Source organism: Dama dama, chromosome 9 (assembly GCF_033118175.1).
Source record: "Dama dama isolate Ldn47 chromosome 9, ASM3311817v1, whole genome shotgun sequence".
Taxonomy (NCBI): domain Eukaryota; kingdom Metazoa; phylum Chordata; class Mammalia; order Artiodactyla; family Cervidae; genus Dama; species Dama dama.
In genome coordinates, this window is record NC_083689.1 from 53,842,252 (window position 1) to 53,869,445 (window position 27,194).

Below are 27,194 nucleotides of genomic sequence, written 5' to 3' on the forward strand. Positions count from 1 at the left end.
TAAGGTCTCCACCACTGTCCAAAAGTGTCCTGATTTCAGAGACCTTGAATAATTTGATTGACCCCTTGATTCCCCAGTGAGTACTTGTTGAGTGATTAAACATGAAGAGGAGTTTGAAGATATGCAGGAGAGAGGACAGGGTGAGTTTCTGGAGTAAGCTTTGTCAAGTTCTTAAACTTTGAACTTGAATTTGCAGAAAAGATCATTTACACCACTTTTCTCTCCCTCATGTAATTCATTTGTTGGTCTGGGCTCTGAGCAGGATATTCACTGTGGAGCATTGCTGGAGTAGTGAGTCACGGGTGTGTGAATTATCAAAACTGAGAGATGCAGCTTTGGGTCATTTTTGCCCCCACTGAGTGGTCTGGTCCCTGAACATAGTAACAACTCTCACAGAAAAAAATTTTTTTCCACTCATAGTCCAGATACCCCATTATCTCAAATCATTTTTGTGTTCTTATTTCCCCAGCAGTTCTTGCTTAGATGCACGTGTTGTTTGCAGCTGGCAGCCACTGTAGTATAGATTCCATTGTGTGTCCTGTCCCCCTCCTCCACCCCACTTTCATAAGCAGATTCCCTGTAGGGCAGGTTTCTCACCCTTGGCACCTTGGTATTTGGGTTGGATGATTTTGGTGGGGGGAATACAGAGCTGTCCTCTGCATTGTATGTTTAGCAGCATCCCTGGCCTCTACTCACGGTATGCCAGTAGTATCTGCTCAGTTATGGCAATCAGCAGTGTTGTCCAGACATTACCAGATGTTCCTTAGGGGCTCAGATCACTTGCCTTTGAGAACCACTTCTATAGAGTCTTCATATGAAAACTGTAAGTTGGGCTTTTGAGTCCAGTGGAGGAAAAGGCCTTCCTAATAAGCTTTATCAGCAGCTAAAAAATTCATGACTTTTTTTTTTTGGTGGCCAGGTCAGGAGAAAGCCTCCAGGAACCTGGAGCTTTAAAGAATTCACTCATCATCTGATGCATACAGATGACTCATTGGAAAAGTCCCTGATGCTGGGAAAGATCGAGGGCAGAAGAAGAGGGCATCAGAGGATGAGATGGCTGGACGGCATCCCTGATGCAATGAATGAGAACTTGGGCAAACTCTGGGTGATGGTAAGGGACAGGGAGGCCTAGTGTGCTGCAATTCATGGGGTTGCGAAGAGTCAGACATGACTGGGTGACTGAATAACAGCAACAACAATTCTGACCAAAAAAATAAAGAATTCACTCATGACAAGCTTTGTTTCTGAGCCTCTCTGCAGGTGGGCCTGGAGAATCTGGGTGTGTGAAAGCAATTCCTAGATTGAAACTAGCAGGACAAGAAGAGTTTGAGGCCAGTGGTCTAAGTTTTTGAACATTTAATATTCATTATTGTTGAATAATTAATAAAAGTTAAATAAAAGAATGAATAGTTATCAAGTGGTTATGGTATATCAGGCATTTTTAATGAGTCAGCTCTTTTAGTCCTTGTAACAACCCTGTGAAATAGGTTTTTTACCGTCCCCATCATACAGATCAGAGGTCCCCAACCCCCAGGCCACAGACTGGTGCCAGTCTGTGGTCTGTTAGGAACTGGGCCACACGGTAGGTGGTGAGCAATGGGTGAGTGAGTGAAGCTTCATCTGTATTTAAAGCCACTCCCCATTGTTCACGTTACTGCCTGAGCTCCACCTCCTGTCAGATCAGCAGCATTAGATTCTCGAGTTCAGGCCCTACTGTGAACTGAACCTGGAGGGGATCAGGGTTTTGGGCTGCTTATGAGAATATGAGAATCATCCCCAAACCATCCTCCTCACCCCATCCATGAAAAATAATTGTCTTCCACAGAACTGGTCCCCAGTGCCTAAAAGCTGGGGACCACTGGTATAGATGAAGGAACTGAAGCAGAGAAAGCATGAAACTTGTTCGTGGTCCTGCAACTAGGAGGTTGTAGAGCTGAGATTCAGACCCACCAGTCTAACCCCAAGGCCTGTGCTCCTCGGTGACTACTGAGCACCTAGTGAGGCACCCCATGCTGGGCTGGAAGCTTTATGGACATGGCTTTGATTCTTTCTATAGTCCTTCTGGGTAAGTTATCCGAGACCTTACACTCGGGGAACCTGAGTCTTAGAGAGGCTAGGACGTCTTGACCATGGTTCCCCGGGAATCTGACCCAAAGCCTGACATGCTTCCATGTATCATTCGGCCTCCCATGAATGAGTAAAAGTTTTGGGATTTTTTTTTAATAACTTTGTCTTTCACTTTTCCTTGGAATCTCACCTCTCACTCCAACAGTTGTTAAATGCCTTGTGTAATTTAGTGCCAAGCACTAAGTAAATGTTTCTAATTAGGTCTTGTTTAGGTGTTTTGTGTACATTGTCTTATTTAATCCATACAGCAGTCCTGTGCTGGTAGTTTCCTGTTTCAGAGATGAGGACACAGGTTCAGAGAGGTGAATATAACTGGCCTAAAGTCAGAGAGTAACTGCCTGAGCCTTGAGCTGAACCCAGGTCTGCTGCTGCTGCTAAGTCACTTCAGTCGTGTCCGACCCTATGTGACCCCATAGACGGCAGCCCACCAGGCTCCCCCGTCGCTGGGATTCTCAAGGCAAGAACACTGGAGTGGGTCGCCATTTCCTTCTCCAGTGTGTGAAAGTGAAAAGTGAAAGTGAAGTCGCTCAGTCATGTCCGACTTGTGCGACCCCATGGACTGCAACCTACCAGGCTCCTCCGTCCATGGGGTTTTCCAGGCAAGAGTACTGGAGTGGGGTGCCATTGCCTTCTCCAGAACCCAGGTCTGTCTGGTTTCAAATTGTATTCTTAACTTGCATGCTTATTTACATTATATTAGAAAATGCCCTTGAAATACTTGAAAATATTAATATATATAATAGTTTAAATATAAAATGTATATTGTTCATAACAATAACATACATTGTTAACAGCAATGAAGAGGCAGGCTCACCTCTTCTGTCTGGGACATTCAGTTGCAACTCTTCACAAAAGCAGATGAGACTAGTCTTTAGTGAGTGGGCTCTTGGCACCAGTTTTGATTCTCAGTCCCCCTGTTTGTGACCTCAGGCTTTAACTTGACAGATCTGCTTAGGTAGGCCTACGCTTAAATGAAGTCCCATGACCTGTTCCCCCACTCCCTAGTGACTGCCCAAGGTCTGGGACCTGGCGTCACATGAAGACAGCCTGGTCACAAGGACACTGGGGGACCACAGACTCCTAAAGATGGCCTTGGGTTTTTAATTCTTTTTGGATATAGAGACACAGTCTGTTTTGGTCAAGTGCTTAATGCAAAACACTTTGGCTTTTTCAAAAGCCTTGGCCCGCCCAGCACTCAGGGGTAATGGAGTATAAAAGGGCGGCTGCTCTTTGCAGATCCAGTTTGCTCAGCTGGTCAGGTGCATGTGGCTGGGCTGGCCAGACCCGGCTGGCCCAGGAGACGGATGTTTGAAGTCCTGCCCACCCCCAGACAACTCTGCTGCACTGTTTCCTCAGCCTCCCCCACCCTCCAGGTGCAGCCGGGGTTTTTGGCTCTAATACTGCTTTCATCCAGTCTTGAAACTTGACAGACGCCTTTCCTTCACATCTCACATAAGCCTTTTAAGTTAGGTTGGTATAAGCAATGAGGAAATTGGTTTGGTGGGCAAGGAAAAGAAGGCTGCTTTGGGTAAAAGGTGTCCAGGGAAACTGGGAGGTGCAGGTGGGTTTGGAGCCAGCACCAGGGTGTTGGGACCACCCTGTGAGTGTGAGGCCACTAGAGTGGCGGGGGTCTTTCCTTAGGATGAACCCTTCCAAACAGAAGTAAGACTAGCCTTGCTGAGAGGCGGCCCAGGCCCAAGCACAGGCCCTGAGGCTCTGGCTGTACCCATGCTGCTGTGGCCCTGTGCCCACCGGCACCTGCTTCCCTGCGGTCAGTGTGGTTAGCCACAGGGGAAAAATCTATATTTTGTTTATATTGTGGCTCCCCAGAGTTTAAACTCTCTAAAAGGTGAGATGCAACATGGGATGGTTATAACTAAAATGCTGGCATTGAAGATGGTAGGGACTGGCATCCTCATTAGTGGGTGAGGGCTTAGCCCAGCAGACACTGACACGAGTATGGGAACCAAGCCCAGTGTGGTCAGAGGCCAGAAGAGTGACTTTCTCCAAACCCTGGTGCCGCTTATCCAGACCCCAGGCCACTGCTCCTGGGGTACAACTAGGTTCTCACACAGAAAAACACAGCTTTGTTTTTTAAAGAAATTTTTAATTTACAGAAATAGCTTTTCATTATAAAAAGTAATATATCCATACTTTTGCTATCCAGAGACAATAGTTAACATTTTCATATAAATTTTTTGGTCTGTGTTTAGTTCTTCACGATGCAGCCCTTTTGAAATTTGACTATGTTCATCTCTGTCCAGGAGATCTGTTTGTAGCTGATGTAAACGCTGCATAAAAGTGTGGTTGGGTGTTCTGGGTTTTTTTCCTTCTTCTTAAATTCATCAAGTCTGTGTCTCCTCAGCTGCATCTTGGCCCCATACAATGTGGGAGTCTTGTGAGCAGTGGTTCTCAGTGAGGTCTCCATGCAGATGTCAGTCTCACCATGCTGACTTCATGCCTGGCCCCCACCCAGTCTCTCAAAGTGCTTTTCCTTCTAGCCATTTATTTTTTTACAGCAACAGTAATACTTACGATATATTATCCACTGATTTCGTGCCTGGCACTGTGCCGCTTTTCAAGTTAGTCATCTAATCTTTATAACAAGAGGTGGGTGGTGTTATTGCCTCCACTTTTCAGGTGAGAAAACCGAGCCACAGAGAAGTGAAGGGAAATAAGTGCATTTTATTGAAATGGGCTATTTCCGGTGTGCTAGGCTTAGCCCCAGAGCCAGTAAACCCGGATCTGCAGTGGCTGGATTGGGCTGGGGGTGGGGCACTACAGGGATGAGGCAGGCCCAGCTCCTGCCCTGAGAGCTGGTCTCAAACCCACCCAGAACCTTCGGTTAGTGGATCGTGGCAGTATTAGTAGCCTGCCCTGGCCTTCTGCTGTTCCACACTTGGCCTTGGCTCCCTGAGGGAGTGGCTTCCTCCTCCAGGAAATGCACACTTCCCTATCCACTCTTCTGGGAAGCCTTATCAGTTTGCAACCAGGAAGCTTGCTGCTGTGTGCTGTCAAGGGTGCCCACCCTTGTAGAGAAGATCAGGAGCGTTCAGGGTGGTATGGCTGTAGACGCCAACCCTTTTAGTTTCGAGACGCCAATACCGCTTGTCTCCTTATCCCAGTGCTGGGCTCAGTGGCTTTTTCCTCACCAGATCTGTGGTGCGATGGAAAAGGTGGCTCACCCTCTCCACTGCCCTTACACCTTCTCAGTCTTTAGACTCTAGAGGTTTTCTGAAGCTGGAGAAGGGCAACCCCACCCCAACCTCGCCCCCAACACACGTACAAGTGCATGCACATGCACACACTTTTCCTCTACAGGTTATACCTGTGTGTGTGTGGTGACATGGAGAACTTTGTTCTTGGGATCCCAAGCATCAGACTCTTTTTCCCAGGGACATACCTGCTTCACGACTGCAAATCAAAAATGGTCCAGGAAAGATTTTAGTGCCTTTCAATTGCATTTTCCTTAGGGGGAAAAAAAAAATTTCCATTAGACTTTGTTTTTGGTAGTGTCTTGATTCCCTCTGAGCTTTTCCATTTACCCCTGAAATAAGTCCATTTGGTAGCCTGGAACACCTTGACAGCCTGGAGGATTTTAGAGCAGGTGAGATTGTTTTTGAGTAAAAATGGATTTTTGCTTAAAGTAGGTGTATCATGGGTAGTTTATAAAGGATCGGTATTCCCCCCTCCACCCCAATCCCTATCCAGGACCCCGGGCAGCCGTGGGTAAACATGAATTCCTCACAGCTATGGGCGCAGTGCCCTAGGCCTACGGATCTGAAGGAAAGGCTCTCAGGAGGGTCCCCCCTCTGGAGAAGGTGAATCCTGGGGCTGTGGAGCCCACTCTTCCCAGCCCAGCCAGGCCTGGGATCCTGAGCTGCCTGTGCTTGCTTTACTCATTCCCAAGATATCCTCCTAGTCACATGGATTCCTTCTGGGATAGAGTGATGGCCCTATACCCTCAACCATTTCAGGGAAGTTCAGGATGAGCCAGGATCTCTTGAAGGACTTAAATTGACCAAAGTGAAAGTGACACCTTCCCTCAGAACTTCAAACTGCCAGGATCTTCATATCTTTTCTTAGTCGCACTCTGCCATTGCCTCAGAGAGGAGCCAGCTGAGCCCGTATCTGAGCTTACTTGCAAGGCCGGCTGCAAACAGCTTTTCCAACTGAGGTAAACGATGCAAGACACCTTTTGTTCACTCACTCCTCCATTCATTCACTCATTCATTCCATGTCTCCTGTACCTCAGGTCTGTGGAGTAGACTAGGGGCATGGTTAGTAACATTGGCGTGTGCAGCATTTTTATCCAAGTAGAATCGGGAGCTAAGGGTCACCAGACTTCATCTTGGAGACCTAAAGGAATTCCTAGACTGGACCTTTCCACTTTGTGGGCCTAGTAGAAGAGGCAGGAGGGTGAGGGGCTGGTAGGAGGATCCTTGGGGGTGGCCAGCTCCAGCTGCTGCTGTGGCGGGTGGGAGGGTCGTAGGGACACCTAGCGGTTGTGCCTCATTAGGCGGCCGTGCAGCCTGCCTTCCTGGGTCATTGCCCAGCAGCCTGGCATCCACAAGGAGGGGGTCTAGGGAATACTTAACGGAAATAGACACCTCTTTTACCTGATTTCCACATCACTTGGTTGTTCTTCAAAAACTTCAGTTCATCAAGTAGAAGGAGAAGCTGTCTATAGGCTCTCCTAGCAGCTTTACATAATGCCAGTGTCGCTTCCAACTGTCTCAGCACCTTCTGTCCTTCAGGTCTCTGTCTCAGGATAGCAGCTGACAAAATCTTCGAGCCTGCTGTATACTAGGCAGTTAGTGTGGCTTAACTAAGCCCCCAAAGAACCCAGTGAGGGACAAGGTGCTGTTATTATTTCCATCTCACAAGTGAGAAAACCAAAGCTGGGAGAGGCGGTCACCCTTCAAAGTGGCACTTAGAGTGGATCCTGGGGTACCCAACTCTACAACTGCCTTTCCTCATCTCCACAGGGTTCCTTGGTGAGCTGTTAGGAGGCCAGGGTCTGTTTGTGTGGTGACCTCAGGGGTGCTCCTGACTCAGGACGACAGCTGGGCAGCAGGAGGGGTCCCTCAGCCGAGGGGGCTGGGCTTTCTGAGTTTGCTGAGAGGCCTTGCGTTCTCCAGACCAGCAGGGCTGTGAATAAACCCACCACTTTGGGCAACTGAACCCCGCTCAGCAGATGGGGAGCAGTCAGCTGCCTCCGTCACTCTTGACACATTGGGGCTCCCTTTGTATCCGCTCCTTCACCAGGGCTAACCTCACCTAGCTTCCCACCTCAGCCTTTCATGGCAAGGATTAGCCTGTCTATTTCTTTTTCACTGGAAAGGTGGTTGGTCACGATGTTGGAGACTTTTTGGATCTAGCTTCAATGACAAGCTGGCTAGAACTATTAATATTGATAGTAGAGTTGACCATGGAAAGCAGCTTGTCTACAGGCCAGGTTCCCCCCGTCCCCCTTTCTCCACCAGGGACGCCTCTGGCCTCACACTGGCTGAATGGCGCATCTCAGCAGGTCGGGTGGCGGTTTTCGGGACCCTTCCTGGTTGACTTTTGGGTGGGTGCTGGGTAGTGGCAGTTCCAGAGCTGTTGGGGAGGAAATGTTGGGGATTACTCAGTGGGGCCCAGGCACCCCCACAGTTCTTTCCAAATCTACAAGGATGACCTTTGTTGCTGGGAAATGGGTGGCGGTGTGCTTCAGGGAGTAGAGGGCTATTGAGGAGACAGTCGTTACAAGTGAGGTTTGCATTGCTGAAATCACCTTCTCACTGTGCTCACTGAGAGGGGTCATCCTGTCCCGCCCCGCCCTAGAGGTCACTGTGTACCAGGGCTCTGCACTGGGGTGCCATCAGGTGAAAACACAGCTATTTTTACTGTCGCCAAATTAAGCTTGACCAAGGAGGAAGAAATCAACCTGGGGCATTTTGCATAAATATATCTGCTAGGACTGTTAATCAATAACGTAGGAACCTGGTACCTGCAGAAGCCAGTTGTGGTCTGTATACATAAGATAAAGACACACTTGGTGTTCGATAAAAAACAATAGGGTGCTGTTGGCCTTGTTAGAAAATGCAGCAAGACCTATTTGAATGAGACTCCCGAGGCCGGTACTCAATGTGAGTCAGACTCACATTGCCGATAGCAGAGGGGCCTGTGCCCGTCTGTGCCTGGACACTAATGGGAAGGGCCCAGCAGGACCTCTGTGCTGATCTCGGTCTATCTGGGCCTGTTCCAAAGAGCCAGTTCAGTTCAGTCACTCAGTTGTGTCCGACTTTTTGCGACCCCATGGACTGCAGCACACCAGGCTTCCCTGTCCATCAGCAACTCCTGGAGCTTGCTCAAACTCATGTTCATCAAGTCAGTGATGCCATCCAACCATCTCATCCTCTGTTGTCCCCTTCTTCTTCTGCCTTCAATCTTTCACAGCATCAGGGTCTTTTCCAGTGAGTCAGTTCTTCGCATCAGGTGGCCAAAGTATTGGAGTTTCAGCTTCAGCATCAGTCCTTCCAATGAACACTAAGGACTGATTTCCTTTAGGATGGACTGGTTTGATCTTCTTGCAGTCCAGGGGACTTTCAAGAGTCTTCTCCAACATGACAGTTCGAAAACATAGACTCTTTGGCGCTCAGCTTTCTTTATATTCCAACTCTCACATCCATACATGACCACTGGAAAAACCATAGCTTTGACTAGACGACCTTTGTTGCCAGAGTAATGACTCTGCTTTTTAATATGCTGTCTAGGTTGATCATAGCTTTTCTTCCAAGGAGCAAGCGTCTTTTAATTTCATGACCAAAGTCACCATTTGCAGTGATTTTGGAGCCCCCAAAAATAAAGTCAACCACTGTTTCCACTGTTTCCCCATCTATTTGCCATGAAGTGATGGGACCAGATGCCATGATCTTAGTTTCCTGAATGTTGAGTTTTAAGCCAACTTTTCCACTCTCCTCTTTCACTTTCATCAAGAGCCCCTTAAGTTCTTCACTTTCTGCCATAAGGGTGGTGTCATCTGCATATCTGAGGTTATTGATATTTCTCCCACCAGTCTTGATTTCAGCTTGTGCTTCATCCAGCCTGGCATTTCGCATGATGTACTCTGCATATAAGTTACATAAGCAGGGTGACAGTATACAGCCTTGACATACTCCTTTCCCGACTTGGAACCGTCTGTTGTTCCATGTCCAGTTCTAACAGTTGCTTCTTGACCTGCATACAGATTTCTCAGGAGGCAGGTAAGGTGGTCTGGTATTCCCATCTCTTTAAGAATTTTCCACAGTTTGTTGTGATCCACACAGTCAAAAGCTTTGGCGTAGTCAATAAAGCAGGAGTAGATGTTTTTCTGGAACTCTCTTGCTTTTTCAGTGATCCAGCAGATGTTGGCAATTTGATCTCTGGTTCCTGTGCCTTTTCTAAATCCAGCTTAAACATCGGAAGTTCTCGGTTCACGTACGTTGAAGCTTGGCTTGGAGAATTTTGAGCATTACTTTGCTAGTGTGTGAGATGAGTGCAATTGTGTGGCAGTCTGAGCATTCTTTGGCATTGCCTTTCTTTGGGATTGGAATGAAAACTGACCTTTTGCAGTTCTGTGGCCACTGCTGAGTTTTCCAAATTTGCTGACTTATTGAGTGCAGCACCTTCACAGCATCATCTTTTAGGATTTGAAATAGCTCAACTGGAATTCCATCACCTCCACTAGCTTTGTTCATGGTGATGCTTCCTAAGGCCCACTTGACTTCGCATTCCAGGATGTCTGGCTCTAGTCCAGTCATCACAGTATCATGGTTATATGGGTCATGAAGATCTTTTTTGTATATCTCTTCTTGTCACCTTTTCTTAATATCTTTTGCTCTTGTTAGGCCCATACCATTTCTGTCCTTTATTGTGCCCATCTTTGCATAAAATGTTCCCTTGGTATCTCTAATTTTCTTGAAGAGATCTCTAGTCTTTCCCATTCTGTTGTTTTCCTCTATTTTTTTGCATTGATCACTGAGGAAAGCTTTCTTATCTCTCCTTACTATTCTTTGGAACTCTGCATTCAGATGCTTATATCTTTCCTTTTCTCCTTTGCCTTTTGCTTCACTTTTCTTGGCTATTTGTAAGGCCTCCTCAGACAACCATTTTTCCTTTTTGCATTTCTTTTTCTTGGGGATGGTCTTGATCATTGCCTCCTGTACAGTGTCACAAACCTCTGTCCATAATTCTTCAGGCACTATGTCTATCAGATCTAATCCCATGAATCTATATATCACTTCCACTGTAAAGGATTATTAGGTCATGCTTAAATGGTCTAGTGGTTTTCCCTACCTTCTTCAATTTAAGTCTGAATTTGGCAATAAGGAGTTCATAATCTGAGCCATAGTCAGCTCCCAGTCTTATTTTTGCTGACTGTTTAGAGTTTCTCCATCTTTGGCTGCAAAGAGTATAATCAATCTGATTTCAGTGTTGACCATCTGGTGATGTCCATGTGTAGAGTCTTCTTTTGTCCTGTTGGAAGAGGGTGTTTGCTATGACCAGGGCATTCTCTTGGCAAAATTCTAGTAGCCTTTGCCCTGCTTCATTTTGTACTACAAGGTCAAATTTTCCTGTTACTCCAGGTATCTCTTGACTTCCTACTTTTGCATTCCCGTCCCCTATGATGAAAGGGACATCTTTTATGGGTGTTAGTTCTGGAAGGTCTTGTGGGTCTTCATAGAACCATTCAACTTCAGCTTCTTCAGCATTACTGTTCGGGGCATAGACTTGGATTACTGTGATATTGAATGGTTTGCCTTAGAAACAAACAGAGATCATTCTGTCATTTTTGAGATTGTACCCAAGTACCGACCCAGGAGAAAGGAGCAATGACCCCACAAGAGACTGACCTAGACTTGCCTGTAAGTGTCCAGGAGTCTCCGGCAGATGCATGGGTTGGCGGTGGCCTGCTGCAAGGTCCAGGACACTGAATGCAGCAGTCCCTGCATGGGGCCTTTTGAAGGAGGTCGCCATTATCTTCATTACTTCCACCATAGTTTGGTCTCAGGTCAAAACTAGGGAGGGAACACAGCCCCGCCCTTCTACAGAAAATTGCATTAAAGACTTACTGAACATGGTCCCACCCATCAGAACAAGACCCAGTTTCCCCCACAGTCAGTCTCTCCCATCAGGAAGCTTCCATAAGCCTCTTATCCTTATCCATCAGAGGGCAGACAGAATGAAAACCACAGTCACAGAAAACTAACCAAACTGGTCACATGGACCACAGCCTTGTCTAACTCAATGAAACTATGAGCCATGCTGTGTAGGGCCACCCAAGACAGACGGGTCATGGTGGAGAGTTCTGACAAAACGTGGTCCACTAGAGAAGGGAATGGCAAACCACTTCATTATTCTTGCCTTGAGAACCCCATGAACAGTATGAAAAGGCAAAAAGATACGACACTGAAAGATGAACTCCCCAGGCCCAATATGCTTCTGGAGGAGTGGAGAAATAACTCCAGAAAGAATGAAGAGACGGAACCAAAGGAAAAACAACGCCAAGTTGTGGATGTGACTGGTGATAGAAGTAAAGTCTGATGCTGTAAAGAGCAATATTGCATAGGAACCTGGAATGTTAGGTCCATGAATCAAAGTTAATTGGAAGTGGGCAAACAGGAGATGGCAAGACTGAACATTGACATGTTAGGAATCAGTGAACTAAAATGGACTGGAATGGGTGAATTTAAGTCAGATGACCATTAATATCTACTACTGTGGGCAAGAATTCCTTAGAAGAAATGGAGTAGCCCTCATAGTCAACAAAAGAGTCCAAAGTGCCAGTTCGCCTCTGATAGACCTTGCCATTTTTTCCTGTGACCTAGCGCCTGAAACCAAAAAAAAATAATTTTCCTAGTTTCTGTTTAGCATCCAAAATTATGGCAATTGTTTTCTTATATTCAGGGGCCAGTGACGTTGGGAGTTTGTGGGTTCTGAGTCTATTTCTGTTCTCCTCTTACCTTTTCTCTCATTGCTTGTTCCCCTGATTGCCTGGTTCTAAGCTTCTTTCCTGCTGCTCAGCAGGGTATGAAGTAACAGATCCTGCGGTCAGTCCCCATCACCACCACTCCCTCCTTAGAAGTTCAGGCTATGATGACTCTTATCAGTCAAGAGAGGTCAGGGCTGAAACACACCTGGGCCAGTCTACAACGCCGCCTGTTTGTAAGTGAGCCGCTCAAAGCCAGCGTTTCTTTAAATTTTCTTGTGAAGGAAGGAGAACGAGGACAGGGCAGGAGTGGGGTTGGCGTTCCTCTCTCCTCGGCTCACTGAAAGGCCTTGTCCTGGTTCTGTGTTGATTAGTGGTGTCCCCCCGCCCCCAGAGTGCCGTGCCAGCCTGCACTTCCTCAGCTAGTTCATGGGCTGTCTGTGAGCCGCCTGAGTCAGGGCCGGTGTCCTTTATTCCCGGACTCCCCTGCAAAGTTGGCCATGTCAGGGAAATGAGAAGTGAGCGTGTGGGCTGGGAGGGACCCTGAGCAGACTGTCTCTGTCTCCTCTGGCACAGCCTCTGTCTGTGAGGTCCGGCTGGAGCGTTCTGGAGGGGTCTTCGGGCCGGAGGGCAGGCAGGCACCTGGCTGGCAGAGCAGACCTCCTTTGCGGGGTGGCAGGATCCACCACCAGCCCAGGAGAGTGAACACAGCTGCTGGGACAGAACAGCCCTGAGGCACCAGCCCACAGAGCTTTGCCTGCTGGGAAGGGAAGCTCTGATCCATATCCCTTTCCCCAGGTGTTGATATGCTTGGAACCCTCCCAAATAAGCAGAGGAATGAAAGATTATAGGGTTTCTCATTTGAACCACTCTTAAGTGTACAGTTTGGGTGGCAGTAAGCCTGTTGACATTGTTGTGCAACCGTTACCACCATCTGTTTCCGAAACTTGGTTCATCATCCCGAACTAGAACTCCTTACTTACTAAACAGTAAATCCCCTCTCTAGCCTCTGGCAACCACCATCCTACTTCCTGTCTTCTACGAATTTGACTCCTCTAGGTACCTCATGTAACAGGAGTCATACAATATTTGTCCTTCTGTGACTGGCTTATTTCACTTAGCAAAATGTCTTTAATACATGTTGTGTCATATGTCAAAATTCCTTTCTTGGACTGAAGAATATTCCATTGTATGTGTAAACTGTGTTTTGTTTATCCTTTCGTCCACCAGTGTATACTTGGGTGGCTTCCACCTTTTGGTAATGCAAACATGCTGCTGTGGACATGGGTGTGCAAATACCTGTCCAAGCGCCTGCTTTCAGTTCTTCTGAGTAAGGGTTGTAAAGCACAGGAGCAGGATGTCTTTGAAGGTCAGTTTCTGATGACTCACCCTTCTCCACTGAAGGCTGGGCTCACAGGCCAAAAGGAAGCTTTACTCATGGCCTAATTTTAGACTCTAATGCAACCACCACTGGTCAGTCGTAACATCAGGCTTCCTTTTGATATTTGATAGGGTTTCACAACGTGTTAAAATTCCAGTTTTGTGTATTACCTTTTATTGACGACACTTGGCTGGCACCTCCCTTGTGATTGTGGAGGCCCCTTGTCACTCAGTTGCGGTGACTGGCCCTTGGCAGTGCACTTCCTCACAGCTGGCTTGTTCCAAGGGTGCAGGCTCTTGTTGACTTCGCCCCTCCTCACCCGAGTTGGGCTGGTCTTCTGGCCTTGTCCCTACCCCTGGCTCCGTCTTGGGACCCAAAACCCTGAGCCCCCACCAGCTGAGAGTATTGAAGTCACTTGTCTTCAACTCCCAGCAGCATGGTGTTATCCCCCAGGTCTGCTGGTTCTCATCATCTTCTTTTTATTTCATCCAGTTTTCTTACACAACATTTAGCATTATTTGAATTATATGTCATTTTTTTCCCTAGGAAAATAAAATACTTTTCTGAAACAGCTTGGCATTTGGAGTTGCCACAGGAAGTGGTCTTCCCCATACCATCTTAGACCAGCCTGAGGGCCCACGGTGTTGGTGAGGTGGACACATCTCAGGATAACAGGCTTTCAGTGGACTCACCTGTCCTGTTGTGGGTCTCTCTACCTCTAGAGACTTATTTGGCCAGTGCCTGTCTGTATTTGCCAGACCAGTTAGGAAGTGGACATGGGAGCACTGGGAGAAGACCTGCTCCCTGCACTTGAGGACCTTTATGGTCTATTAATAGTTAGGCACTTAGAAACCCTGAGGATAAACCAGCCATTTCTGAGGGTCCTGTTTTCTTATCTTTTCCAGTGCTTCAAGTAAATAGAACGCACTGCTGGCCCACAAAGGGAAAGGCCCTCGCTCTTAGCCCTGGGCTTTGTTCTGGACACTGGCTGACTGCTGTACACACAGCCTCCCCTTTTCACCTGAGGACTGCCCTCAGGCCTGTCTCTGTCTCTGCTTGGTATTTCTCAGACCAAGGTTTCTGAATGTACTGATAGGTGATAGCAGCAGATCAGAGTCAGAAAGATCTGGGTTGGGCTGGATCAGGTCGGGAAGGCTTCTCAGAGAGGCACGGAGCCCCAGGTCAGGGTGCTGTCCTGTCAGCCTTAGGGAGGAGGAGGAGGAGGGCTGACGTCGGTTCTCCTGCTCCAGCAGGTGGCCTTGGTATGCACTGAGTACCAGGCGGCCATTCTAGTCCCCTGAGGGTTGCCTTATTTGGCTCTGGTTTTAGGTGCTGGACTTCCCTGGTGGCTCAGACGGTAAAGTGTCTGCCTACAGTGTGGGAGACCTGGATTCAGTCCTTGGGTTGGGAAGATCTCCTGGAGAAGGAAATGGTAACCCACTCGAGTATCCTTGCCTGGAAAATCCCATGGACGGAGAAGCCTGGTAGGCTACAGTCCACGGGGTTGCAGAGTCGGACATGACTGAGTGACTTCACTTAGATGCTGGAGGAAGAAGGGAGGAGTTTGCCTTCAAACAAACAGCAGATAAGATGCTTCTCAGAGGGTCTGAAAGATCTGTGTGTTGAGTGGAAGGGGAGAGCCTTTCACATAGTAACCCAACCTTGAGCGTGATCTCTGGCCTGACCCTGGGAGGAGCCTGCAAATGGATCAGGCAGCTATTCCTGGTGCTGATGTGGAGGACAGGGGCACTTCTCTGCCCTGGGGCAGGCGAGCAGTTCTCTGGCAGAGAGAGGAGGAGAGGAAGCTGTTCACGGGGTGCACAGCCGGACCTGGGAGGGGTGCTGGCATCTCTGCGCAGGCGTCACAGGCTGGATGGGAAGGTGGACGACTGCAGGTGGTCTGGGAGGTCCTGTGACACCCACTGTGGGCTCTCCTGCTGGGTCGGTGCCACAGAGCCCAGGGTGCCCTGGTCTGGCAGTCAGGATGCAGGTCTGTCTCTGGTCGTTGGGTTACAGCCCTTGTGCTGCTGTCCTATTTATTCCCCTGCTAACCAGGTCCCTCTTCTCTCCCAGGCTCCCTGTCCTGCACTCTCTCTAAACTTCCCAGAGTCACACCTCCCCAACCCTGAACTTGGGCTCTGATGCCATGTGGTTGGTTGAGGCCGAAGGAAAAGTGACAGGGAATGAGTAAGAGAGAGTGTGTTTGTGTGTGTGCACACTTGGACCTAAGTTGGGGTGAGAGTAGGACCTGGAATTGCTGGCAGCTCTCCCTCCAGCAGCCTTGCGTCCTGCTGTGGGGCTACCGGAGGTGGGGGCCTGGCTCTGTCCAGCCACTCCCCTCCTTGGGGCTTTGGGCACACCCTCCCTCGGCCTGGACCTATTACACTCTGCACCGTGAAGGACTGGCTGACCTTGTAGGCCCTTGGCTCCCAGAACAGCCTGTAATTGCCTCCTGGCCGCTGGCTTACTTCTGAGGCTTCTTCTCCCCTGAGTCAGGGTGAGCCCCCAACCCCTTCTCTGTACCTGTGTGTAGGCCACCCCTTCAGTCAGTCCTGGGAGGGGTCTCCCTGAGAGTCATTTTAATACGGTAATAACACCAATGAGCATTTATTGAACAGTGACAATGTGCTGGGCACTGTGCTGTATTGCATGTCTAATCTCTTCATTTTCCCTGCAACCCTGTGGGGTATAGATTACTGATGTCACTCTTATTTTACAGCACAGGAAGCTGAGGCTAAGAGAGGTTGTCACCTGCTCAAGGTTACATGGCCAAGTAGATAAGCCTATATTTAAATCCAATTTGATACATCTTATTAAAAATCTCTGTTCTGAAATTCTAATTGTGGTCTCACTAAATTGGAGCAGAGTGTCTGGGAATTGAGACTGGACTGGGGCAGCCCGTATCTGATAGGGAAGTTTCTTCCCGGCTTCTCTGAACTTCCCCATCTCCAGAATCTGATGAGAAACCACTGCCTACTTATCCCACCCCCTACTCCTGTTGAACCTCGGGCTCCTAGGAAGAGACACTGGAACCTCTGGGGCCGCTTTGGAGGGACAGGGGTCTGTGCCGGGGGGGCTGGGTCTGTGCTGGGGGGCTGGGTCTGTGCTGGGGGGGCAGGTCTGTGCTGATGGGGGGACTGGGTCTGTACGGGGACTCTGCTGAAGTGCTGGGAGCAGAAGATCTTGATGTTGGCACTCAAAGCAGTGAATGAGAGGGGAGCCAGGAGAGGTGGTGAGGCACCTGAAGGTGGCCCCTGGCAGATCAGGGGCTCCCCAGGGGCTTGCAAGGCTAGACTGACTGTACCTGCTCCTCAGTGCCCTTTGTGCCAGACTGGGCTCAGGTGGGCTCCTGACTACCTCCTGCCCAAACCTGAAGGAGCGGAAGAGAAGAGGCTGGGGTTGGTTTGGGAAATGCCACCAGCTCCTGTCACTGGAGAGAGGAGTGCAAAAGGAACCTGGAAGTGGGGCTGTTGGGGACCTGGCGTGGGGGTGGGTGTTTCTGGCTCATGGGGCTCAGCCTTAGGAATTGCACCAGCATGAGGACCCTCTGGTCTCCAGGCTCCTTGCGGGGAGGGGTGGTGATCTGATCCAGCTGCTGCTTGCCAGGTTGGCCCAGCAGAAACCCAAGCGTGTGCCTGGGGCTGAGTCAGCAAGGCCTGAGGGAAGTCAGAATTGCACTGAAGGCAAATCTGATGGGTCAAACTCCAGGTCGTAGGGGCCATCAGGCCGGGCTGTGAAGGGAGCAACATCACTGGGACCACGTTAGGGGAGCTGGTCTGTAGGTGGTCTGTAGGTAATCGTGACACTGGGGAAGACATCCGGGACTGAGGCCAGCGCCACCAGGGAACCCCGATCAGTTGATGCCAGCTGCCCCCAGAGAAAGCCCCAGAGCTAGCACAGTGGCAGCAGCGAGAGGAGGTCTAAGCTGTGTTGAACCTGGACAGCCCTCCCTCCTGCCCACAGGACCCCTGCAGTGACATGGAGGAGCAGCAGCTTTGAGTGTGACTTTAGAACTGGACAAGCCTGGATTTGAGAAAAACATAAAATGCAAAAGCAGAGTAAAAGCCCCTACCCCTCCACATTCTGACCTTTGTTTCTTATATTCTTTCAGATATCTGTATGTCTGTGTATGTGTATCCTTTTCATTGTACAAACATAACAAGCGCACTGCTGTATACCTTGCTTTTGTCCTTTGCTTTATTTATTGGCTGGATGGAAGAACCATCTCCTCTTAATGGCTGTTTAGTACTCTAGTCTATGGAATGTATTAGCTTACCTAGTCAGTCTCCAGGTGACAGACATCAAGGTTGTTGCTAGCTTGGGGTTATTTTGATACAGCAGCAATCACAATGTACACACATTTTTGAAAAATGAGACAATTGTTTCTATAGAAAAACCCTAGATACAGATTTTCTGGTTCAAAATTCTATGTAGCACCCATTCTCCCCCCACCCCCATTCTCTTTCCAAGGACTTCTATTCACACTCCTGCAGACAGTGTTTGAGAGTTACAATGACAGTAACAGAACTGTTGTGAGGATTAAATGAGACAATGTGTAAAGCTTTCAGCCAGTGCCTGCCACATCTGGCTGCAGGGCGGGCCTCACCACAAACTGTATCACCTTGTCAAGGCAGGTGCTGCGTGGTGTTTGGTGGTCAGCTTGGGGAAGGGGCGGTGGCAGGAAACAGCGATCTGACAGCTGCTAAGCAGCTGTCACCTCCACTCACACATCCAGGAAACTACCTGATGTGCAGGTGGTGACACCGGGGTGGGGCGTGGCTCCCCCTTCCCAGAGCTGCCGGTCTGGAGAGGGAGGGAGAGTCGAATCCGGCTCCTCGGGTGTGCTAAGTGCTTGAGCTGCACAGGCCTCTGCGGCTCACAGTCGCCTCTGACTGGGTCTCTCTCTCCCCGCCCCTCCCCTGCCCCCAGTGTACGTGGTGGAGCGGGAAAGGAAGACGGAAGACAGCGGGTGTCAGGCGGCTCTGGCCGCCTGCTGGGCTGCTCTCTGCTGCTGCTGCCTCCTGGAAAGCCTGGACTGAGCAGCGGAGCCCTGAGTGCCCCCTGCAGGCCCTCTACCTTCTGTTAATGGAATAAAAAACTAGTGCTGCACAGTTGACAGTTTTTCTTTCATTAAAAATTACCTCATCTACAGACTTCAACATTTTAGCATCTATGATAGGTGTGGAATGGTATCTTGCTATTTTACCTTCCCTGCTTACTAGTGACCTTGAACATAAATATATTTTTGACTTGTCTTTACAAATCTTGTGAATTGCTTGTTAGAGTCTTAGCCCATTTTTTCTACTGGTTTGTCTTCTCTTACTGATTAGTAGGGAAACTTTAAAAATTCCACACACTAATATTTGTCACTTTTATAGGCTTGGAAATATTTTCTGCCCATCTCTTAACCTTTTTATAGTATTTTTATAGTATTTTCTAGTATGACAGTTCCTAAATGTTGTTTATCGATCTTTCCCTCATGCTTTGTGTGTTTTAAGCTTCAATGCAAAGATAAGCCTATATTTTCTTCTAAAACTTTTTTTAACATAGTCTTTAGTCTACCTAAATTGGTTTTTGATCACGGTGTAGGATAGGGTTCTGGTTTTCTATTTTGATAGTTCCAACACCATTCATTGATTAGGTCACCCTTTCCCCATTGATTTAAAATGAGATTTGTTATATACCAAGTTCCCCCCATACAGATGGGCTAGAATGGGGAGTCTGGTGTGATAAGCATCTTCCCTGCCTCCTGAGACATGTATACACACATACCCTTTTTCTTCTTTAGAACTTTCTTGGATATTCTTGGCCTTTTACTCGTTTAATCAGGATTTTAGGATGAGTGTGTCATCCTAAAATCACACACTATCATGGAAAACTACTGTGTTTGACTTTGACTTAGCGTAATTGGGGGGAGAGTTGACATATTTAGAGTGCTGTCTTCCTTTCAGGAACATGATTTCTCTTAATTTTTAAAAAATTATTTATTTATGGCTGAGCTGGGTCTTCGTTGCTGTGCTCGGGCTCTCTCACTGAGGCGGGCGGGGGCCGCTCTGGTTGCTGCGCAGGCTTCTCGTCGCAGCAGCCTCTCCTGTTGCGGAGCACAGGCTTAGGGCACTCGGGCCTCAGCAGTTGCGGTGTGCAGCCTAGCTGCCCTGCAGCATGCAGAATCCTCCCGGACCAGGGATTGCAGACTCTTATCCCCCATACCACCAGGGAAGCCCCTCTTAATCTTTTTTTTTTTTTTTGGTCATCTTTTATGTCCTTAGATAAAATTGTGTAATTTTTTTCACACAGCTTTCCTATATCTTTTGCTGGTTTTAAAATTGGATGTCTTCTCAGGTGCATTGCAGTTTTAATTGCTATTATATATGGACTCTTTTTTTTTTTAATATTACTTTTTTTGGTGAAAATAATTTCTTCACTCTAGTGGGGTCAGATTGGATTTTCAATCCAGTTTTGTCACATCACCTTGGGGGCACTTTAAACTGGGAGGCGCAGTTCTTCAGTCTGCCCCAAGTACACTCCCAGGGAACCACCCTCTGTCCACAAGGACTGACGTTCAGTAGATGTCGAATGTCTGCAGTGTGTCAGGTGATGAGCCACATAGATTGGATCCCATCCCTGCCCCCATGGGGCTTACACTCTAGGGAGGGAGGCAGACATTAAATAATCCCACAGGCATTATTGGCATTCTACTTTACTATGAAGATATGTGTTGCCATGAAAACATATAAACATGGGACAGTCTGGGAAGGTGCTGAAAGAGGAAAAGCTGCTAATAAGCAAAACAGTAGGAAAAGCAGGTGCAAAGGCCCGGTGGCAGGAGAGAACATGCATCATTTGAGAAACTAGAAAAGGAAATTGGTGTGACAGAGAAGAGTGGAATGATGGGAACAGATTTAAAAAAAAAAACAGGCAGAAGCATAACAAGGAGCCCACAGTCCACTTAGGGATTTGGGGGTTTTGTCCTGTGAGCAGTGGGAAGCCATCAAAGGATTGTAAGCAAAGGAATGACATGATCAACTCTGCATTTTTATGAGTTCCGTTTGGTTTCCATGTAGAGAATGGCTTGAGGCACAAACTCACATGGTGATGATGGAGTGACATCAATGTACTTGTGATATTTGGAAGTAAAATTAACAAGACTTGGTGAGGGACTGGCTATGGGGACTGAAGAAACAGGAAATGGGGATGACTCCTGAGATTCTGACTGGAACTAACTGCCTGGTGATGGTATTTGTGGAGGTTGGAAACAAAGGAAAGGAACTGTATTTGGTCAGGAGGGGAAAATCATGCTGGGCTCTGAATGTGTTGGGTTAGACTGAGATGTTAAGGTGCTTATCAGACATTCAAGTAGAGATGGCAGGTAAGCAGCTGTAAATACACCTGGAGCTTGGAGGAGAGGGTGGGCTGGAGATGAAATGTGAGAGGTACTGGCATATTGGTAGTAATTAGAACTGTGGGAGTGAATGAGATCACATCAGGTAGAAATATGGAGGGAAAAGAGAAGGTGGCAATGTAGGGCTGAGCTTTAAGGAAACCTGACTTGTACCGGTAGATGATGAGCCTGCAAAGGAATCAAAGATGGAAAACCAAGAGAATGGGATGCCCTGAAAGCAGAGAAAATTTCTATTAGAGGGGAATGATCAGTAGCATCAAATATTGCTGGGAAGTCAGGTACGAACTCAAAATGTGCACTGGATTTGGCCACACTATTGTCACCGAGGGTGGGCGGACTTCCCTTCAGCTTCTGTTCTGTGAAGGACATCAACAGAGGAGACAAGATTGCTAGGACCGAAAGTACAGGTCCAAAGGAAGGCAAGTGTGCATGGGTATGTGTGTGTGTGTAAGAGATGAGCTCATAGTGCAAAGAACCAGCTGGGCCATGAAAGCTCAAAGACTCTGCTAAACTGGAGAGAACCATACAAAACAAGAAGTTCCAGAAGGGTCAGACACCAAGTAAGGGAGTCAGTTAATGTCACTCAGGTTTTGAGCCTCTGGACAGAGAAGACCCTGCTCTCCAAATGGACTCTGTTGGAGGGTCCAGCACGTAGACTGTCAAGCATGTGACTGTCCGTGCTGGGGAGGTCCTTCTGAACAGCAGCAAGTATAGATCCTTCATAACCACCATTTCAGCCTGATAGTGTTCAGATTTTTCTAGTATAAACTGTTTTATAAGAAACTCTCCAAAAAAAAAAGAAACTCTCCCTGTAACTGCACTGTGGAATAGATACTATGGAACTGCAGTTGAGGCAAGGAGGGGCCGTCCCCTGCCTCTGTCTAGAATCCCAGGGACCTGAGGAATACATCTGAGAACCTTAGTTGTTCTGGATTTTCCAGCACATTTGGCCAAGGGAGATTTGGGCTGAATGGGTTCTCTGCCCTAGAATGTCCTTCCAAGATACTGCCTTGTAAGCAGAATTAATCAGTGTGTAACTGCTGGTTTTCTGAAGATCTGGGTGTAGTATTCCATTGTCTGGAGGTAACAGTTTATATTCATTTACCTATTGAAGGACATTTGGGTTGCTGCCACTTTTAGGTGATTATAAGTTTATGTGCAGGTTTTTGTGTGAACATAAGTTCTCATTTCTCTAAGAAGTATGATCTCTGGCTTAAATGATTAAGTGTGTATTAACTTTAAGAAGCTGCTACTGTTTTTTCAGAGTGGCTATACCATCATGCATCCCCGTCAGCAATGACTGAGGGTTCCAGTTGCCCTCTGTCCTTGTCAGCACTTATTGTCAATGATTTTAATTTTAGCCACTCTGATAGGTGTGTAGTTTTAAATTGAATTTTTTAAATGGCTAATGATGTATGTATTCGCTCGTCTCAAATCCTATTTGGTGACATGTCTGTGGACTTCTCACTTTGGAGTTTTGAGAGTGTTTCTACATTCTAGATACAAGGTTTGTATTGGATGTTATTTCCATATATTTTCTCCCAGTCTGTAGCTTGTCTTTTCGTCTCAACAGTGTCTTCCATAGAGCAAAAGTTTAAATTTTGCTTAAATCCAAACTATCATGCTGTTGTTGTTAGATTTGAGAACTCTTTGCCTAACTCCGGGTCATAAGGAATCTATGTCTTCTTCTAAAAATTTTATAGTTTTACATTTAGATCTATGAGCCATTTGGTGTTAATTTTTACATAAAATGTGAGACTTAAAATGGTTGAAGTTCTTGGGGTTTTGTGTGCCAGTTGTTTAAACATTTGTTTGAAAAGACTGTCCTTTCTGCATAGAATTGCTTTTGCATATCTGTCAAACGCCAGTTGGCCATGTTTATGTGGAGCTATTACTGTCCTCTCTGTGCCATTCATGTGTCAGTTCCTTCTCCTAAACCATAACTGTCTTGACTACTGTAGCTTTATATTAACCTTAAAATAAAGTAGCATTAAGTCCTCCAACTTTATTCTTTTTCCATTTTTTTTGTTATTCTAGTTCTCTTGACTTTCCATACATTTTAGAATCAGTTTATCTATAAAAAATAGTTGGAATTATGATTAGAATTGCATTAAATCTGTAGATTATGAGGCTTGGCGGGTATTTAATGGCACGACTTGTTCCCTCTTGGGCTTCCCTTGTGGCTGAGCTGGTAAAGAATCCGCCTGCAGTGTGGGAGACCTGGGTTCAATCCCTGAGTTGGGAAGATCCCCTGGAGAAGGGAATGGCTACCCACTCCAGTATTCTGGCCTGGAGAATTCCATGGACTCAACAGTCCCTGGGGTTGCAAAGAGGCGGACACAACTGAGCGACTTTCTCTTCACTTGTTCCCTCTTACGTGCCACAACCTCTAATGAAACCAGGCAGCCTGCTCCATTTGCCATGTTGTGATAATTCTAGCTTATGATTGATTGTATTGGTGTCTTTTGAAGCTTTGCAGTAGAGGTGTGTCTACGTCGAATTGGGTAGGAACAGCCATGAAAAGATGACCAGTGTGTTGAGGGGCTTGTGGGCCAGGTCATGCTCTGGGGCAGGTCAGCCACCATCATTCACAACCTTGATCTCTGTCTCCTTCCTGAGCAGGTTGTGAGCAAGACCTGCCAGTCATTAGAGGAATCTCCCTGCCTTGGGGTCTTGAAACCCCTGCCACAGAGTCATAGAACTGTCCTATATTGGGCATGATCTGAATTTATTCTAGATTCTCCTTAATTTCTTCTGCCTGGCACAGCAGCCTTGCTCGTATTTATTTCTTAAAAACCCCCATTAGAAATATATTCATGATGCATCACAATATAATGAATTGCTTCCTCCTGTCTGCTGTAGTAACATCAGCCATGACGTCAGGACTTCTCACACTCTTCCCTTTGACCTTCCCTACATCACACCATGGTTCCTCTAATCCGAGGCAATGGCACACACAGACTTGAAGCAGAATAGCCAGTGCTGAGGGGTCGCTGTGTACGTTCTCAACCTGCGTATTCCTGCCATCACTGTTCTTCAGTCCCCTCCCTAGTCTCTTGGCTGAATTCAGGATTCTAGAACACTGGCTGTTCTGTCTCTTGGTCTCAGGGTATATAAGGTTACTCACTGAAGTCTTCTGCCATCACCCTAGCCAATCATTTGAGTTTCCCTTTGGTCACCTATCTTCTTTTCTCATCAGCGGAAGCAGTAGCTCTTGATTATCTTTCTCAGATTTTTAGGAAAAATAACAAAAAAAAACTAAAAAGATTCATCTAGGTTTTTCATTTTATAAGCTTGGATAGAGCACCCCTCCCCCAAGCTGTTCGGCCCTTGCGTCAGCCTGGGGCATTTCTGTACACGTGCCACCCCTGCCCAATCCTGGGCCTGGGTGCTCACTGTGGCCAAGTTGTCAAGATGAAGCTTGGTGCAGGCTGCCGGGCCAGCACATGTGGTTGTAGAGGCTGCACTGGAACACCTGGCACCTCAGGTTACCTTTTCAAATCATGAAAGATAATGTCTGAAAGCTCAGTGGTAAGGAATCCACCTGCCAATGCAGGAGACGCGGGTTAGACTCCTGGGTCATGAAGATCTCCTGGAGGAGGAAATGGTAACCCACTCCAGTGGGGAATCCTATGGACAGAGGAGCCTAGGGGGCTATAGTCCCCGGAGTCACAGAGTCGGACACAACTGAACATGAATGATACAATCTCACCCCATGGTGAAACCTGGCTGTAAATTGAGATTTCTTTTTTTGACCCATCTTAATGATATTCCCCTTTGTCCACATTACATTTTCACATGGCCTCTTAAGGCAGCAGCTTCCCCTGCTATCTTTCCTTCCCATTGAGGAGCATGCAGGGGCTCCAAGATGTCAAGTGACTTAACCCGAAGTCACCCAGCTACGGCAGAACAGAGCCAGGGCCTCTCAGCTCAGTTCTGTGGGCCCTGGTCCTAACCTCTTCTGTTGGTACAGGGAAGAAAGGAAGCCCTTATTTTTTGTGTGTTGTGTAAGTGGAGTGAGATCCTGTCTCCTCACTTGTAGAACTAACAGCCTGGCCCTACTGACGGGTAGTGAGCACTGCTGGGTCTCCACCGTGTGCACCCAAACTGGCAGCTTCCAGCCCTGCGTCCCATCGGAGGAAGAGGGACAGCACTCGTGTGTTCTCACTCACATGCCCTGTTCAGGCTCCTTAGCAACCTCCTTGCCTTATGCAGCATCTCCATCTGGGAGGTGGGAGGAGGATGGTCCATTCACTTGAGTATTTTATGACTGTGGAGTGTGTATCAGCTCCTTTACCCGATTTCTGTACATTTCCTAGACCGAAAAACAGATTGGAGAAAGCTGTTTCTCTAAATACACTCTTATCCCCAGAAAATTCAGGTCTCTTTGAATAAACAAGACCACTACCTGCTCTGCTGGAATTTGAGGTTTTGAGTTTTGAATTGATCACATTGGATTAGCTTTAATTTTAAGGAGTAAGGAGAAACACCTTCTCTTCAGTATGTTCTTTTTTAATGTGTACATCCTTTGTTGACTGTTCTCTTTCGTGTTATGTTCTCCTGCAGCCCTTAGTGTGTGCATTGTCTTAGCGATAGCCACAGACTCATCACATTCAGGCAGATGCTCACCTGTGTATGTATGAGGGTCTCCTTACTCCCTTTATCTCGAGAAATGGGATGTTTCTAAATATTTCACCCTCTATTCTCTTGAGGGGCCTCAACAACTAAAGTTGTTTGTATTCAGCCTTCCTAGCCCCTGCAACACACACACAGCCCCTAGCTTCTTCCTGGGTTGTCTTTTCCTTCCCTTTTCTCTCTGAGCAGCTGTTCTTCACGTGGACAGCCCATTCCTCTGCTTTGTCATCCTGTGATTTAGTGCTACCTGTACGAATCCCAACCTGAATATGGACTGGTGGGAGGAGCCCCTCCCTGCACACAGACTAAGAATAAGAAAAAAGACTTCGGTGATCTTCTTTCTGTAGGATGTCATCACACTGTGGTTCCCATTTATTATAAGTCCTCCCTCCTTCACTCTGTGTCAGGCCCCAGGCCAAACATTTTACTTTTATGTTTCTGTCACAAAACGTAGGCTCTTAGGCACCATGCCCCTCCCCACTTCGCCGGCCAGAAGGCTGGGGCCTGGGGACGCTGTGACTGTCACTGGTGCAGTGCCCTGCAGAGAGCCTGTGTGTGTGACTGTTGCCCTCAGAGAATAAAGTAACTCAAGTGGTGGGGGCCCAAGGAAAGTCTGAAGTAGATTTCTTCAGGGGGACAGTCCAAGTACCCCTCCCCCCGCATGCCCCCAAGAAGTGCCTTGTTCTGGGCCGAATGGCTGCCAGGAGGGACCCTGGAACTCACTCGTCTCCAGGCTGACTGTTGCTGGGCCAGGGCCATTCTGCTCTGATTCTTTGGGACACGCTGTGGAGGAGGGTGAGGCCTAGATCTTGCTCGCACACAGGCCTTGGATTTCAAGGGAGAATGGGGCAGTGGAGGAGAGGCCTTTCACTTCTCCACAGTCTGTGTTTCGGGTCACCTGCTGGCAGCCTGCTGTCTGATCTGAAGTGAACCTAACCTTGATGTGCAGACAGCACTGGGCCAGGAGCGCTGGGGACAGGCCAGGACCTACCGTCAACTCACCGTGCAACCTCAGCTGCCACCTCCCTTCTGAGCTCAGGATCCTTTTCTTACCAAAAATGACTGCGACGTGATCTCCAAGGCAGTTTCATTTGCAATTCTGGCATCTGGGATGTTCTCAACTGTCCCCGTATCCACAACCACCTCTGTCCCAGTGGCCCCGGCAGGTCTAGCCCAAGTATAGGGTCACAGGAGGTGCTAGCAGTCCAGTCTTACTTACCAGACTGGTGTGAGATGTCCACATGTACTTACCTTTTTGTAGTTTATGAAAAAATTTTACCATCAGGTCTGCTATTCATAGGACTGACTGTGTTGGACAGGGCGAAAGTACAAGCTGGCCTGTGACTGAGCCCAGGGAAGGGGCGGCTGGGGCCCACCCTCCTCTGGGTGCTCTGGCTGAGGCAGGCTGGGGTCCCCTAGACCCCCAGAAGGCTTGGCCATGATGGCTGCTGGGTTTTGTCCAGCAGCTCCTCCTCGGAGGATGGTGGTAGCTGCACCTCTGGAGATCTCGTGACAGGGACCCACACAGTCAGCAGACTCTCACCCTTTCCAGACCAACCCACACCACCACCTGGCACTCAGCGTCTGACAGTGACGCTGGGCTGGCTGACTGCTCAGTGGGGTGGCAGGCAGTAGGTACGTGGGTGGACGGATGAACTGGAGGGCCAGCTCCCAGACTGCGGTGCCTAGTAGGTGTC

General features: G+C 47.9%; 1 protein-coding gene across 5 annotated transcripts in view; it reads left to right on the forward strand.

Moving 5' to 3' along the window:
* CYSTM1 (cysteine rich transmembrane module containing 1) overlaps window positions 1-27,194 on the forward strand; it is a 70,308-nt gene that overhangs the window by 38,220 nt on the left and 4,894 nt on the right. For 4 of the 5 annotated variants that reach the window (XR_009694173.1, XM_061151462.1, XM_061151464.1 and 1 more), the window contains one exon: window positions 18,390-18,571. The exons of the other annotated variant lie outside the window; for it this stretch is intronic. Coding sequence is in view for 3 of the 4 variants with exons in the window: in XM_061151462.1 (XP_061007445.1) it covers window positions 18,390-18,499 (110 nt within the window). In the remaining variant the exon portion in view is untranslated. Of the gene's footprint in view, window positions 1-18,389; window positions 18,572-27,194 lie in introns of those variants that run through there. 5 annotated transcript variants of the gene reach the window in all.